The 15,108-nt window shown below is 37.6% G+C and overlaps 1 protein-coding gene across 1 annotated transcript; it reads left to right on the forward strand.

Annotated features, from left to right (window-relative positions):
- The first annotated feature begins 1,144 nt into the window (after positions 1-1,144).
- tfpi2 (tissue factor pathway inhibitor 2) lies at positions 1,145-5,071 on the forward strand. The gene is made up of 5 exons (XM_079591631.1): positions 1,145-1,433; positions 1,571-1,741; positions 3,425-3,604; positions 4,057-4,233; positions 4,324-5,071. Exons 1-5 carry the CDS (start codon positions 1,358-1,360, stop codon positions 4,422-4,424), a joined length of 705 nt encoding a protein of 234 aa, XP_079447757.1. The 5' UTR covers positions 1,145-1,357; the 3' UTR covers positions 4,425-5,071.
- The last annotated feature ends 10,037 nt before the right edge of the window (positions 5,072-15,108 follow it).

The following is a 15,108-nucleotide window of genomic DNA, read 5'->3' on the forward strand; positions in this document are numbered from 1 at the left end:
ACCTTTCTCCTTGAATGGGTTCTTCTCCTCTGGAATGCCTTTGACCAAAGGATCCTCCTCTGCTCCGCTCTGAATGTACTCCGTAATCTCTTCACAGCATTTGGAGGTCTAACAGAAAAAAGTGATTGAAGTGACAATCAAACAAAAAAGAGCTTACCAACAATGCCTATACACACTTTAGAAAGCTAGGCCATCCAACTTTGATGTAGTCCATTTAGTTTAATCTGGCCATGAGTAGATGTGAACGCTTACCTTCGCCCTTTCTAGCTTCACCTCAGTTTTGAGCTGGGTTACTTCCATTTTAGCCTTATCCAGGTCTGTCAGTTCTTCTACATTTATGACCGGCATTGTCTGTGAGAAATCAAATCAGACAATTACATCACAAGTGGTAGGGTATTTATGATTGAGATTTGCAATTATACAAAAAGACCAGACTTACTGCCGCTTACGATGAGGTCTCCTCCACCCCTGAAAATGGACAGAGATTCCGCACCTCTCTCTCAATCCGGTTTATAAAGTAATCTGCATAAACATTGTAATCTCTTAATCTCATTAAAACAAGCGTGCTATATTTTATCTTTCCATAGTCTTCCTCTCCAAATTTGTGGTCAGCTGTTCTTGTGGATTACCATACACACAGCAAAGTAAATATTTACTCAACAAATGAATTACATCCCAAACATAGTGAAATTGATATAAAATGGATTATAATGACCTTCGGATTGCAATATAGGTCAAGGGGACATAGAAAGTATTACAGGCTACTGTGATAAGCGTGCTAATCCATGTTTACCCCTAACCTGTCACATTAGATAATTCATTATCATCAAAGATATGACAAATGCATTTTCTTAAAACATTTCCTGTGTTTTTCCTGGTCACACATGATTAAAAAGGAGTTTTTTCATTATTATATTGTTAATAATAATATAAATGTTATTATTCCAATATTATTTTTATTTATTATTATTCTATAGTAAGTATAATGATTATACATTCTATTTTTATTATATTTTTACTATATTATTTACATTTTATTATTACTATAGTAGAATAGTTGTAGCTAGTAGTTAGGCTAGTATTAGTAAATTTGGCTTTGGTATAATCCTGAAGTCATGAAACAAGTCATTATTTATTCGGGAATAGACGCATTTCGCTCTATTGTGGATAGGCTACTGTGGAATTGTCATGAATGACTAAGTATAGCCCGCCCTTCCAATTCCCCCCTGACAAATTCTCCATTTATAAGGCAACGATTGGGAGAAGTCAAGATAGGCAATATCAGGCGTGTAACATAGCAGTAAGTAGCCCATATCAGTCTACAGACACGCGATCTTAGAATCCATAATCTCTCACAATGGTGTGTGATTTGCTTGGAGGTCTTTTGCTTATTGTTGTTCTGCTGCAAAGCGCCGTCGGACAACAACCCAAAGGTAAAGATAACATTGTGCTCTTTAGTAAAGTGGCGAAACAGAGGCATTCTGTTGTTGAAACTTGATACTTAAAAGTTGCAAGTGAATTTGAGCTTGAGGTTTATTAATTTTTTACCGCGTTATTTATTCCCTCACAGAAGTTTGTCTGTTGCAAATCGAAGAAGGAACGTGTAATGACGACATCCAGCGCTATTACTACAATACAATCACCCAACAGTGTGAAGAGTTCAGCTACAGCGGTTGTGGAGGAAACGCAAACAACTTCAAGTCCTTTATGGAATGTCAGAAAACTTGCTTCAGGATTCCAAGTACGTTTATTATATATACGCAGATGCTCTGTAAACAATACACATGACATCCTTTACGAAAAATAAGTTTATTCAAGTGTGCTATTAGTAGGCTATACTTATTTTAAACTAAAAATAAGAAGGTATACTTTGTCTACTTTTTATGTTCTTTTCAAGAATATACTTTATGTACTTCTCAGAATTATACTTAAAATTGCACTCAAGTAGGCTATATTTTGACTTATAGGCTACTTACAGAAAAGTCTAGTAGCCTGTTTAACCTATACTTGTACTCAATCTTTTGATCGAGATACCTAAAAGTATAATTTAGTGTTCTAAGTATACTTGGTTTGTAGTTGTTTACTCTTTTGATTGAGTATAGTGGCCTATTAACTCTTTCACCGCCAACGTTAAAAAAACAAAAAGTTGTCAGCAACCGCGAGTGTTTTTGATCATTTTCACAAAAGTTTAATGGCCCCCAGAATATATATTTTTTTTTTTTAAATCTGAACATGCAGTATATCAAAAGAAAGAACAAAGCCTCTGCTTTTAAAAAAAAGTTTTATTCTAGCCTCATTCAGACTTCAGAATCTCCAGATCAAAAGAAACAGATGAAGAAGAAGCAGAAACAAGTGATAGAAGATAAACAGGAAGTGTTAACGACTGTGAAGCTTTGTAGGGGTGTTGATGGACACGATCTACTCCATCTATGTTTTGATCATTGCTCTGAATCCGATCCAGACGTAGTCTTTAAAAAAAAAAGTTGCAAAGTAAAAGTTGCAAAGTAAAAGTAAAAGTACAGTTAAAGGTATTTGTCAAGTATAAAAAATTAATACCTAAATTGGAACATAGTAGGCTAGTATACTTAAAGTGCAAAAATAATATATAAATTGTAAACTATATGATGTTGTGTTCACTTCAAGAACACTTACAAGTATACTTGCAGTATAAAACTACTAAACTAGTTGAGAGTACATTTCAAAGTGTACTTTTATAAACTAAAAAAGTGCGCCACAAGTATTTGACTAGTAAACTACCAGTATACCTATAAGTTCACTTGTAGTATGCAGTGAACGAAAAACTTAGCTGTAAACTAGTTGTGTACTCAAAGTTTACTATTGTTACACTTAAAGTATACTTATAGATATACTTTTATATGCTGAAAAGTGGGCCAATTTAGTCCCAAGTAGTAATAAAAACAGTAAACTTACAAGTATACATATAGTACATTGATATTAGTATACTTATACATGAAGTATACTTCAAAATATACTTGAACTTAAAGCTGCAGTCTGTAACTTTTGGCGCATGCGTTTTGTAGAAGAACATTGTAGCCGGAGCTACTTCTCTCTGTTTATGTCTATGACGAGTCACGCCGGTACTGGGCCGAAGCAGTCTAAAATAGTCTGAATATAAACACTTAAGATAGGCGTACCGTAGTGATTCAGGATAAGACAAAAACATGGTTTGGAAAATGTATTCATGATGTACTCGCTTATTATATGAATGTAGTAAATTTTGAACACAAAAAAAGTTACAGACTGCAGCTTTAAGTACCTATTTTTCGTAAGGGATCTTAAATGGGATTTTTTTAATGAGAGTTCTGAGGGCAGTTATGGTTTAAAATGATCATAAACTCACTCAGTAATTTGTTCAAATGATGCGAAATGCTCACTTAAACCTATTTTGTTTTGCACACCACAGAAATCCCCCAGATCTGTCGTTTTCAAAAGAAAGAGGGGCCCTGTCGGGGCCTCTTCAAGCGGTATTTCTTCAATATGACCTCCATGCAGTGTGAACCCTTCACTTATGGTGGTTGCCAAGGCAATGAAAACATGTTTGAAAACCTTCAGGGATGTCTGGAATATTGCAAACCTCCTAAAAGTAAGTAGAAACACTGTAGCTGTAGCATTTCAAAAAAAAAAAAGTCTCATTGAAGCATACGCAGATCAAATTAAATAATTAAAATGCAGAACAAAAAAATGTATTTAACGGCAAGATGGTGGGACAGTGCTTTGCCATCTTTAAAATAAAAGCAGCAATAAAGCATTGGACCTTGATAATGATTTGGTGAGGAAATGTCAATGGCATTAAATAAAACTGATGAGTGGAACATAGAACAGAACATTAAGGGACCGGTGTACTTGTTGGGACCCTTCGTTGGAACACATTAAGACACAACAAGCTTGTTTAATGGCTTTATGTCTAAATGGTTTCCAGTCTCTTGCCTGGTTTATTTATTAATGTACTCCGGCTCCACCTAGAACACTTTTTGAGGTCCCTGGAAAATGCAAATATCTAAAGTTAAAAATTTCTGTTGTGTTTAATTTTTTCAGCGATCCCTGTGATTTGCCATGATATTTTGCATAAAGGAAAGTGCTTCGCTTCCATACCAAGGTATTACTACAACTCTGCTACGAAAACATGCGAGGAGTTCATATACACGGGATGCGGAGGAAGCAACAATAACTTCATCTCCAAACGAAGCTGCATGGATGTTTGTGGTAAAAACGGTATGTTTGATCGCTTTGGGTTTGAGAAAGTCATTATCAAGACCAGAGGACATTATTTTCAATGTTAACCATGTGTTTTGTTGTTCTCAGGGAGCAAACGTTGGAGTTCCTCAAAGAAGTCGATAAGAGTTTCTAAACAGTACTTAAGACGAGTGAAGGCTCAGCCACCAAGGGAGATGTCGGCCAAATAATTGTTTCTTATAAAAGTTCCAAATAATTGTTTCTTTTAAAAGTCATTCTCACTGTTTTACTGACAAAGATGATTGCACTGATTTTACAGTATTATGCACAGCTCACTCTGTGTACATATGATATTGATTGTTTTTAAAATGAAGGTTTGTTAAATATTCTCATGTATTTTTTATGCCTATGTATATTTTTATTTTCAATAAAATAAGAATTCAACAGTTTTTTTTAATTATTATTTGTTTTATTAAATACATTAATAAGTCTAACACTGTTTAAGTGATAAAGCATGATGTTTAACTGACAATGATTACTTAGCAACATTATTTAATATGCTGAAGTTTTATCAAGTTATCATCTAAGTCTAGGCGTAGTAACATGACAGTCATTTCAGAAAGCTATAGTGACACCTAAATAGCAGGTTGTTTTTTTGTGCAAAATGCCACATTTTTTAAATTACAAGTGCTTGACCTGGGTGTTTTATATTAATTTATATATAATGTTAACCTACATTTTATACTAAATTGAATTAAAATCATGTTGTGCCTCATGCCTTTGTAACGGCACTTTATATCAATCCCGAATAAAGTCTTTCATCTGCAGCAATAATTTCTCGAATAATTTTTGAAGTATTAAAGACAACTCTCAATCCATGTTGTTGTTTGATCTGTCACATGAAGAATATTACCATAAATAGCCTAACACATAATCACTCACATATTCATCATAATCACCTGTATATCCATTTTAATTTCCAAAAATCCCCACATTATTGTTGTTTAAGTAGCCTATATAATTTGTGCTTAATCCTTAAAAAGATAGTTCACCCCAAAATAAAAATGTTGTCATCACCTAGCCTATATGTTGTTCAAACCATGTATGGGTTTCTTTCTTCTGTTGAACACAGAAGAAGATATTTTGAAGAATGTTGGTAATCAACAGTTGACTGTAGCCAGTGACCTCCATTTATTATAGGGGGAAAAACTGACTGGTTACCAACATGTTCACAATTTTTTTTATTTTGTGTTCAACAGAAAAAAGAACAGGTTTGGAACAACACTCCCGTTTTTCTCGGGAATCTCCCGTGTTCCACACCGATCTCCCGCACCACTCCCATTTTGTTATTTCTCCTGGGGAAACTCCCATAGCCTCATTTGTATGGTCCAAACCTCGTAAATAAAAAAATAACATCAACATATTATTCCAAGGTTGTCCAGTTGCCAGATCTTGTATAGAACGCATCATATACTCACACAATCGACACATAATAATACACATTTCAACCCATTTGTGACTTCAACCTGGCAACATACAACCCAGTCGCGCGGTTGATATCTAGGCTAGGCCTACGCGGGAAATTGAAATGGGAGGCTCAGGAGGTGGTGCTCTGGCGAAAAAATAAAATAAAAAATCGCACAGAAGGGAACACCAGCCATTTCGACCTTCATTAGTAGTTTAACTGCTGTGCAATGTTTCAGTTCATGTACAAAAAAAAAAAAAAAAAAAAAAAAAAAAAAATCATATTCATGTTTCTTTTTATCTTTTTTTATATTATTTTATTTTAAATAATGATGTAGCCTAATTATTGTAATGTATAACCATGAACAACATGAGTGTGAGTAAAGTTGGGTGAACTTTTTTGGGTGATCTATCCCTTTAATGGTTACCACGTGAAGTTAGTTTTGTTTGAAAGTATAGCGCCCCCTAGTTTATCCATCACGTAATTAACTTGTTAATCCAGATAAATGGTCGACGTAATGTGGCCTGAAGCATCTGTCACACAGAAAATGTAATTTTAAAACCAATAAAGCAAAGCTGAATTTATCATGCACAAATTTGGTAACTTAATGTTCCACAAACTAGTCAGTCTCAGTCAATGGCTTCAGATGAATGTTGTCTAAAACAGCCACAAGGTGGAGTTCTGTATTCATGCAGACATGCTCTGCTACTGGAACATTTTTTTTACATTGTTGAAGACAAACAGATTACATTTTTAAAAGCATTTCTGCAGCTCAATATTTTTAGTTGCCATGAAAATGGTGGTATTTCTTTGTTCTTTTCCATTGCATTTAGAAAGTGTTGTTTTTCCCAACCTGAATAATACAGTGTAGTTATAAATGATCTAAATATGTAGGCCTACCTGATGGAGAGAAGTCTCAATATGCAACATCCTCCCTTGAGGTTAGAGATACTACTTAAAACTACACTGATAAATGCACTACTATATATTTTGAATACATTTTGATAAGCTGCTCCAATAACAATAAATACAGAAATTATTATTCCAGAAATACAGGCTCATTGTGAATTCCTGTCAGTATATGGGAGTTAGATTACAATCTTACGTCTTTCGCAGAGTCTGCATGTCCTGTGGTGAAGTCTGTAAAGGTTAATAGTTTTATACTAAAAAGAGATTTGTTAGCTCTCAGCAGGTTTAGCAGGTTGCACAGCAGCACAACTGAATTTAGGGCTTAATAAAGTCATATATTATAGTTTGCTGAGAGGTGGCAGGATACTGCCATGAAATAAATACACAAATCAGTCAATCAGCAAAGGTGTGCTTTATGTAAATCACAAGTCTGGAACTTTCATTTCTCGGCAGTGACACATTTAAATTAAAAGTGACAGTTTTTCCACAGAGACTGCAAAACCCATTTACAAATGTTTAATAATGCAGAACACCTCATAAGTTACTGGTTTGTTGAAACTTCAAATTCTCTTTAGGTGAGGCCCAAACATATCATTTTTATTAAGCAACCCCATATTTCTTTTTGTCTTAGTAAGAACGTATTCCCTTAGATATGTATATCCTGAAATATTAAGGCTTTCTTGTACTGCTAAAAATAAAGATAGAGTAATAATGTGTCAAATTATGCAATGTATATTCACTTTGGAGAGAAATAACATAAACAAAAAAATACACTGTAAAATACTTAGATATTTAGGACACTAAAATTATTTATTTTATTAAAAGATAATCAACATTTTAATTCATCTTAATATTAACATTTTAATTTTAACAATTTATCTTCACTTTACATCAAACTGCAATAACAGCAGAGGCAATTACAGCAGCAACAAAAGCAATAACAGCAGCAATACTCAACAGCAGCAACAAAAAAATCATCAGCAGCAGCAATAACATCAACAGAATAAATAATCAACAGCAGCAGCAATAACAGCAGCAGTAGCAATAACAGCAGCAATACTCAACAGCAGCAGAAGTAGCAGCACCAGCAGCAATAACAGCAGCAGCAATACTCAATAGCAGCAACAAAAAAATAATCAGCAGCAGCAATAACAGCAGGACCAATACTCAACAGCAGAAGCAATAACAGCAGTAGCAGCAGCAGTAGCAGCAGCAGCAGCAACAACAACAACAACAACAACAGAGTCAGCAATAATAACAGCGGCAGCAATAACAGCAGCAGTGGCAGCAATAACAGCAGCAGTGGCAGCAATAACAGCAGCAGTGGCAGCAATAACAGCAGCAGCAATAACAGCAGCATCAGCAATAACAGCAGAAGAAATAACAGCTGCAGTAGTAACAGCAGCAGCATCAATAACAGCAGCAGCAGCAATAACAGCAGCAGCAATAACAGCAGCAGCAGCAATAGCAGCAGCAATAACAGCAGCAGCAATAACAGCAGCATCAGCAATAACAGCAGAAGAAATAACAGCTGCAGTAGTAACAGCAGCAGCAGCAATAACAGCAGCATCAGCAATAACAGCAGAAGAAATAACAGCTGCAGTAGTAACAGCAGCAGCATCAATAACAGCAGCAGCAGCAATAACAGCAGCAGCAATAACAGCAGCAGCAGCAATAGCAGCAGCAGCAATAACAGCAGCAGCAATAACAGCAGCATCAGCAATAACAGCAGAAGAAATAACAGCTGCAGTAGTAACAGCAGCAGCAGCAATAACAGCAGCAGCAGCAGCAATAACAGCAGAAGAAATAACAGCTGCAGTAGTAACAGCAGCAGCAGCAGCAATAACAGCAGCAGCAGCAGCAATAACAGCAGCAGCAATAACAGCAGCAGCAATAATAGCAGCAGCAATAACAGCAGCAGCAGCAGCAGCAATAACAGCAGCAGCAGCAATAACAGCAGAAGAAATAACAGCTGCAGTAGTAACAGCAGCAGCAGCAATAACAGCAGCAGCAGCAATAACAGCAGAAGAAATAACAGCTGCAGTAGTAACAGCAGCAGCAGCAATAACAGCAGCAGCGGCAGCAGTAACAGCAGCAGCAATAACAGCAGCAGCAGCAGCAATAACAGCAGCAGCAGCAGCAGCAATAACAGCAGCAGCAGCAGCAATAACAGCAGCAGCGGCAGCAATAACAGCAGCAGCAGCAGCAATAACAGCAGCAGCAGCAGCAATAACAGCAGCAGCAGCAATAACAGCAGCAGCAGCAATAACAGCAGAAGAAATAACAGCTGCAGTAGTAACAGCAGCAGCAGCAATAACAGCAGCAGCGGCAGCAGTAACAGCAGCAGCAATAACAGCAGCAGCAGCAATAACAGCACTAGCAATAACAGCAGCAGCAATAACAGCAGCAGCAATAACAGCAGCAGCAATATCAGCAGCAGCAATAACAGCAGCAGCAGCAATAACAGCAGCAGCAGCAGCAGCAATAACAGCAGCAGCAGCAGCAATAACAGCAGCATCAGCAATAACAGCAGCAGCAGCATCAGCAATAACAGCAGCAGCAGCAATAACAGCAGCAGCAGCAATAACAGCAGCAGCAGCAATAACAACAGCAGCAATAACAGCAGCAGCAGCAATAACAGCAGCAGCAATAACAGCAGCAGCAATAACAGCAGAAGAAATAACAGCTGCAGTAGTAACAGCGGCAGCAGTAACAGCAGCAGCAATAACAGCAGCAGCAGCAATAACAGCAGCAGCAGCAGCAGCAATAACAGCAGCAGCAGCAATAACAGCAGCAGCAGCAGCAGCAGCAATAACAGCAGCAGCAGCAGCAGCAATAACAGCAGCAGCAGCAATAACAGCAGCAGCATCAGCAATAACAGCAGCAGCAGCAGCAGCAGCAGCAGCAGCAATAACAGCAGCAGCAGCAATAACAGCAGCAGAAGCAGCAATAACAGCAGCAGCAGCAATAACAGCAGCAGCAGCAATAACAGCAGCAGCAGCAGCAGCAGCAGCAGCAATAACAGCAGCAGCAGCAATAACAGCAGCAGCAATAACAGCAGCAGCAATAACAGCAGCAGCAATAACAGCAGCAGCAATAACAGCAGCAGCAGCAATAACAGCAGCAGCAGCAATAACAGCAGCAGCAGCAATAACAGCAGCAGCAATAACAGCAGCAGCAATAACAGCAGCAGCAGCAATAACAGCAGCAGCAATAACAGCAGCAGCAGCAATAACAGCAGCAGCAGCAGCAATAACAGCAGCAGCAGCAGCAATAACAGCAGCAGCAGCAGCAATAACAGCAGCAGCATCAGCAATAACAGCAGCAGCAGCAGCAGCAATAACAGCAGCAGCAGCAATAACAGCAGCAGCAGCAGCAATAACAGCAGCAGCAGCAATAACAGCAGCAGCAATAACAGCAGCAGCAATAACAGCAGCAGCAGCAATAACAGCACCAGCGGCAGCAATAACAGCAGCAGCAATAACAGCAGCAGCAATAACAGCAGCAGCAGCAGCAATAACAGCAGCAGCAGCAATAACAGCAGCAGCAATAACAGCAGCATCAGCAATAACAGCAGCAGCAGCAGCAGCAATAACAGCAGCAGCAGCAATAACAGCAGCAGCAATAACAGCAGCAGCAATAACAGCAGCAGCAGCAATAACAGCACCAGCGGCAGCAATAACAGCAGCAGCAATAACAGCAGCAGCAATAACAGCAGCAGCAGCAGCAATAACAGCAGCAGCAGCAATAACAGCAGCAGCAATAACAGCAGCATCAGCAATAACAGCAGCAGCAGCAGCAGCAATAACAGCAGCAGCAATAACAGCAGCAGCAGCAATAACAGCACCAGCGGCAGCAATAACAGCAGCAGCAGCAGCAATAACAGCAGCAGCAATAACAGCAGCAGCAGCAATAACAGCAGCAGCAATAACAGCAGCAACAGCGTAGCAGATCTATTTAGCCAAGACCAAATATATTTAATAGTCATGTACATTACAATGCCAAATATTTAGAAAGTTGTCCTGACACAATTCATTTTAACAAATAAAATCCAATTGTAAAGGGTTACCAAATTCTTTAAAAAATATTTTTTCGGTTAAAAACAAATTTCAGATTTTCAATGCTCAGAAGGGGAAGAGGAACTGAAATATGACGATGCTATTACTTCACACCATTAATAACATGAAAGATAATGACTCTATCTTTATCTATAATTTTCCATACATGATGAGCAGTTCATGGAGTAAAGAGAAATAACCGTTGTTAGGGGTTCTTCAAACACAACACAGCCTGTATCTCATTTGCTCAGTGCCTCAGGGAGTGAAGGTGGCATCGTGACAAATTGCAACGTACATGCCAAGTTTGCCTGAGCGTGCATTAGACGTGATGACGAGCAATCGGCCTAATTGTCACAAATGGTTTGTTTTGGAGACTACACTCTGATTTCTCTGTTTTAAGGCTCCAGAAAGGAATGATATCATGGGTGGAGTATATGACAGCACGTCCAAATGGATTAGAATCAGATGAAATAATAGACATCAACGATCATCACATTATCTTCCTCTGAGAGGTCCATAACACAGTGATTTGTAATGTGCTGCCACCTCACTCAGTGATATACATCAACTATGTTTTTGTGCTGCAGAGAGATATATCTCAATATATACTCAATCAATCCTAATGGAATTATTGTTTAGTGGGGACCATATTGCTTATAAAAACAGGTGTGATGTGATCTCATGATAACTCACTGGATTCATCCTCCTGTGAGAGACATGTATGGCCTCAGTTCCTCTGCCTTTTCTTTCAGGCATGAGCAGGCTGGTGTTCTGCTCTGATAGCCGCTGTGAGGGGAAAGAAGGATGTCTTGTCTTTGTGTTTCCTGCTGAGTATAACCTTTAACTGAGGTCAGCCTGAACTTTGAAAAGCATCTCTTCTGAATGTGACCAAATGAAGAGGATAACAATTTATAAATTGTTGTTATGATTAAAGGGGACCTATTATACCCTTTTTCAAAGTCTAGACTAGGTTTTCATGCTTGATTTTTCAACAAAACCCACTACTTTTCATGTATTTCACCTCTCCACCCAGTATGTCCAACACAATCTCATGAAAGTGCGTATCTATACCACAAATGTTATTTCTCATATCATTTATACGGCAACATTTTTTTGATTTTTTTTTGCATGCATATGCTACGCAGTGAAAACCCTTGGGTAGGATTAGGGGTGGGGAGTGCATGCGTATTACACGCCATAAAGTGTGTATCATATGCATGCAAAAACAATTTTTGGCGTATAAATGGCACGAGAAATAACATTCGTTATTGTTTGGCTGATCTTGGCTAGGATGACTCTGTAAAACTCCTTTTGAAAAGCACAATTTGCTCTGATTGGTTGGCTGGATCAGTGTGTGTTGTGATTGGTCAACCACTTCTGGCGTGTTTCTGATATGTCACACCCCTTACCATAATGCAACTCATGCCCCTTTTTGTGTATGGGAATTATTTAAATGAGGAATATTTTGACGTGTTCGTTCCCGGAAGAAAACTCAAGACTACAATGGAGGCGTTTCAGGGAGTTCAGAAACAGTGACACTGATACAAAGGAATAACTCACTTTGGAGTGGCTTTTGCTCAAACAGCAACATTACACACTAAAGAAAGTTAGAAATGTAAAAAAGGATAATTTTCTTGAAGAGGAATATTCAAAAGGTAAAAGCCATTTTAAATTTTGTGTTCACAAAGACATGGAGATAATTCCAAATATGTGGATCGGTACATCTCTCTCTCAGACACAAACTCTTAAATCTCGAGCTTCTGAATAGGGCACGTTTAGTCCTTCTGAGCCATAAAGATATCATCCTTTGAAAGTTTTAATGTGTCATAAATATGCTGCTTCATGCTTATCAAATCTTTTCCTGAGTGTGGATTTATGCACAGATGGGAAAGGAGGTGGATCAGAAGGAGAGAGAGTGTTCGGTTCATGTAAGAGTCACGGTGTTGCATTGTTTTTGCATAAATTAAATCTATAAAATAAAGCCATGCTTTGAAGACCGGTCAACACAAGACAAAAAGCGCAGTGTCTATATCAAACTACAACATCTATGAGCTTGTAAAAACACCATCATTGAAAGGACATAAAATTAACCCAATCTTAGAGGTGAGACAGTTTTTTATCTATTTTGAGATTTGGGGCTTTTTAGCTTTTGATAAAGTGTTTTTTCAGACTTGTGCAAATGATTGCATATTTTATGAAAAAATGCTTAATTTGCATATTTAAACATAACATTTCAGAAAACATGTAATACAAATAATATTTGCAATTATTAATGTAATCAATCAACTAGTATGGTGATATCTATTTGTTAAATATATATATATATATATATATATATTTTTTTTTTTACCATATTCACCTGCGGTATCTTGCTTTAGTGTGGATGAAAAGGGTCGTGAAAATCAGCATTATAGCTTCAGGAACATCACAGCAGGATTGGTTTTCCCCCTCAAATTTTCTGCTTATTCTTTCCTTTATCATCATTTTGAATCTCGCTGCACATTGAAAGTTTGACATCAATTTTCCAGCTCCTTGAACTAAGGCAGAACCTTTTAACGTTCTCAGCTCACGACTGTGAGATGGACTGAGCAACATGCTGGTGAGAAAGAGATGGCAGACAAACCAAAGGGAATCATTATTTCCCTGTAAACATGTATCTAAACCAAGCATCCATAAGAAATGATCAAAACAATCAAGAAACCGAAAACTGATGATTGACTGTATAATGGTCATTATGTTTTTTAATAAGCATCATATTTATTTGATATGTTATTTAGACAGTACTTATCTCCGCCTCTCGGGAAAATGTGTCATGGCTCCAAAGTGTATGACGATTAAAAATATATTTTTATTGAACATAAATGATATACAAATTACTGTATGAGGTGAAAAGTCCTCAGCTGTAGAGATGAAATAGTGGAAAGAGTGAAAAGGCAGCAGTTTTTTAATACAGCAGGGTAACTTTTCAGGAAAAACTAAAAACAAGTTTTTTTTTTTTTTTTTAAATAACCACTTGCTAAATGTGTACTATTGCCTGATTATTAAAAAAAACCCTGTGCATTTCATAATATCTCAAGTATCTTTACACAACTTCTGCATCATTCTGCTTTTGGTGCACAAGCTTGAAGCTTGTGTTCAGGAATACATTACTATGAATCTTCACTGTAATTGGAAGAGTCAATATGGGAGCACTTTCTCTGTAACAAATCCATTCTCCCCACTCAAGGAAACAATTAATATGAGTACAGACATTCTACATTTCCCTCCTTTGCAAGCTCAGTGTTTTGGGTGTCCCCGAAAACACACAGAAACTATTGATTTAATCACCTAATACAAAACTGCAAATCATAAACCTGCATAAACAAAATCATAAACAAGCCTTTTGTCTTAAACCACCGTTATTATAGTATAATCTCTCATAACCTATGTAAATTTTTCCACATTTTTAATGTTTTAAAATGATTAACTTTCAACTTCCTGCTTTTGTTATTGCACATGGCAAGGCACTTTTACTTCTAAAGCATGTTTAAATCAGCCACTGCTGACCAAAGTGCTGTACAATCTAACACAATTAGACTATAAATATATATAAACTGACAAGAAAAGTAATTTAATAAGACTACATTGATCCAAATGCCAGAGAAAAAAAATGATGTTTTTAGTGAGGTTTTAAAACTATCAACATCGGAAGACAGCCTAATGTGTCCCGGCAAATCATTCCACAGGCACGGAGCAGCGACAGAAAAGGCACGATCACCTTTTAACTTCAAACCAGACCTTGGCACAGTCAACATCAACCTGTTTGAAGACCTTAAGGGCCTAGAACATTTCCTGTGGAGAAGAAGATCTGTGATGTATTGTGGAGCTTGGCTATTTAACCCCTTACACACAATAGAACCTTAAAGGGAAGGTTCGGAGTAATTTCAACCTAGGGTCCTTTGCACCATGACCTCAAGCCAAACACCCCCCCCCCCCCCCCCCCCCCAGAAGCTTTTTTAGAGATATATAAGTATATAAGAGATATAAGTTAGAGCTGATTTAGAGATATCAGCCGAATGGTTTAGTGCAGGCGCTAATGGATCCAAGGTTGTATCTCGTAAATTACCCCAATAATGCCCAGAATGGTGCCAAACTAATACAGTGGTACAAATGTACTCATAAAACAAGGAATTGGAAAGTTTGGAAGTACATCAGAAGTTTATTTAAATAACACTTGCCTGATGGCTTATGCTACCGCTAACCCAGACGTCGAGGTCACTTCCGTGATTTGGGAAAAGCCTGTAAAAGTCTCGCTCAATCACCCGGTGTCGCTGATAAAGTTTTTTGGTATATTTTGGTTCTTTTTTCCCCCAAAGTGTTGACAACTTAGTGTTAACTAATAATTGTTGCAAACTGACTATCAACAAAATGTTTTTGTTGCATTCCTGGAACTGGGGTCGTTACACTACATCCTTATGCATCGCTTTCTGCTAGGACTTTTAC

The sequence above is a fragment of the Phoxinus phoxinus genome (genome assembly GCF_949152265.1).
Source record: "Phoxinus phoxinus genome assembly, chromosome: 19".
Lineage (NCBI taxonomy): Eukaryota > Metazoa > Chordata > Actinopteri > Cypriniformes > Leuciscidae > Phoxinus > Phoxinus phoxinus.

What these genes read in the sequence shown, in the direction of transcription:
- tfpi2 (XM_079591631.1), top strand. Translation starts at nt 1,358, where the DNA reads ATGGTGTGTGATTTGCTTGGAGGTCTTTTGCTTATTGTTGTTCTGCTG. An exon ending in CGTCGGACAACAACCCAAAG is followed by an intron (nt 1,434 to 1,570) that starts GTAAAGATAACA and finishes ATTCCCTCACAG; the next exon opens with AAGTTTGTCTGTTGCAAATC. An exon ending in ATATTGCAAACCTCCTAAAA is followed by an intron (nt 3,605 to 4,056) that starts GTAAGTAGAAAC and finishes TAATTTTTTCAG; the next exon opens with CGATCCCTGTGATTTGCCAT.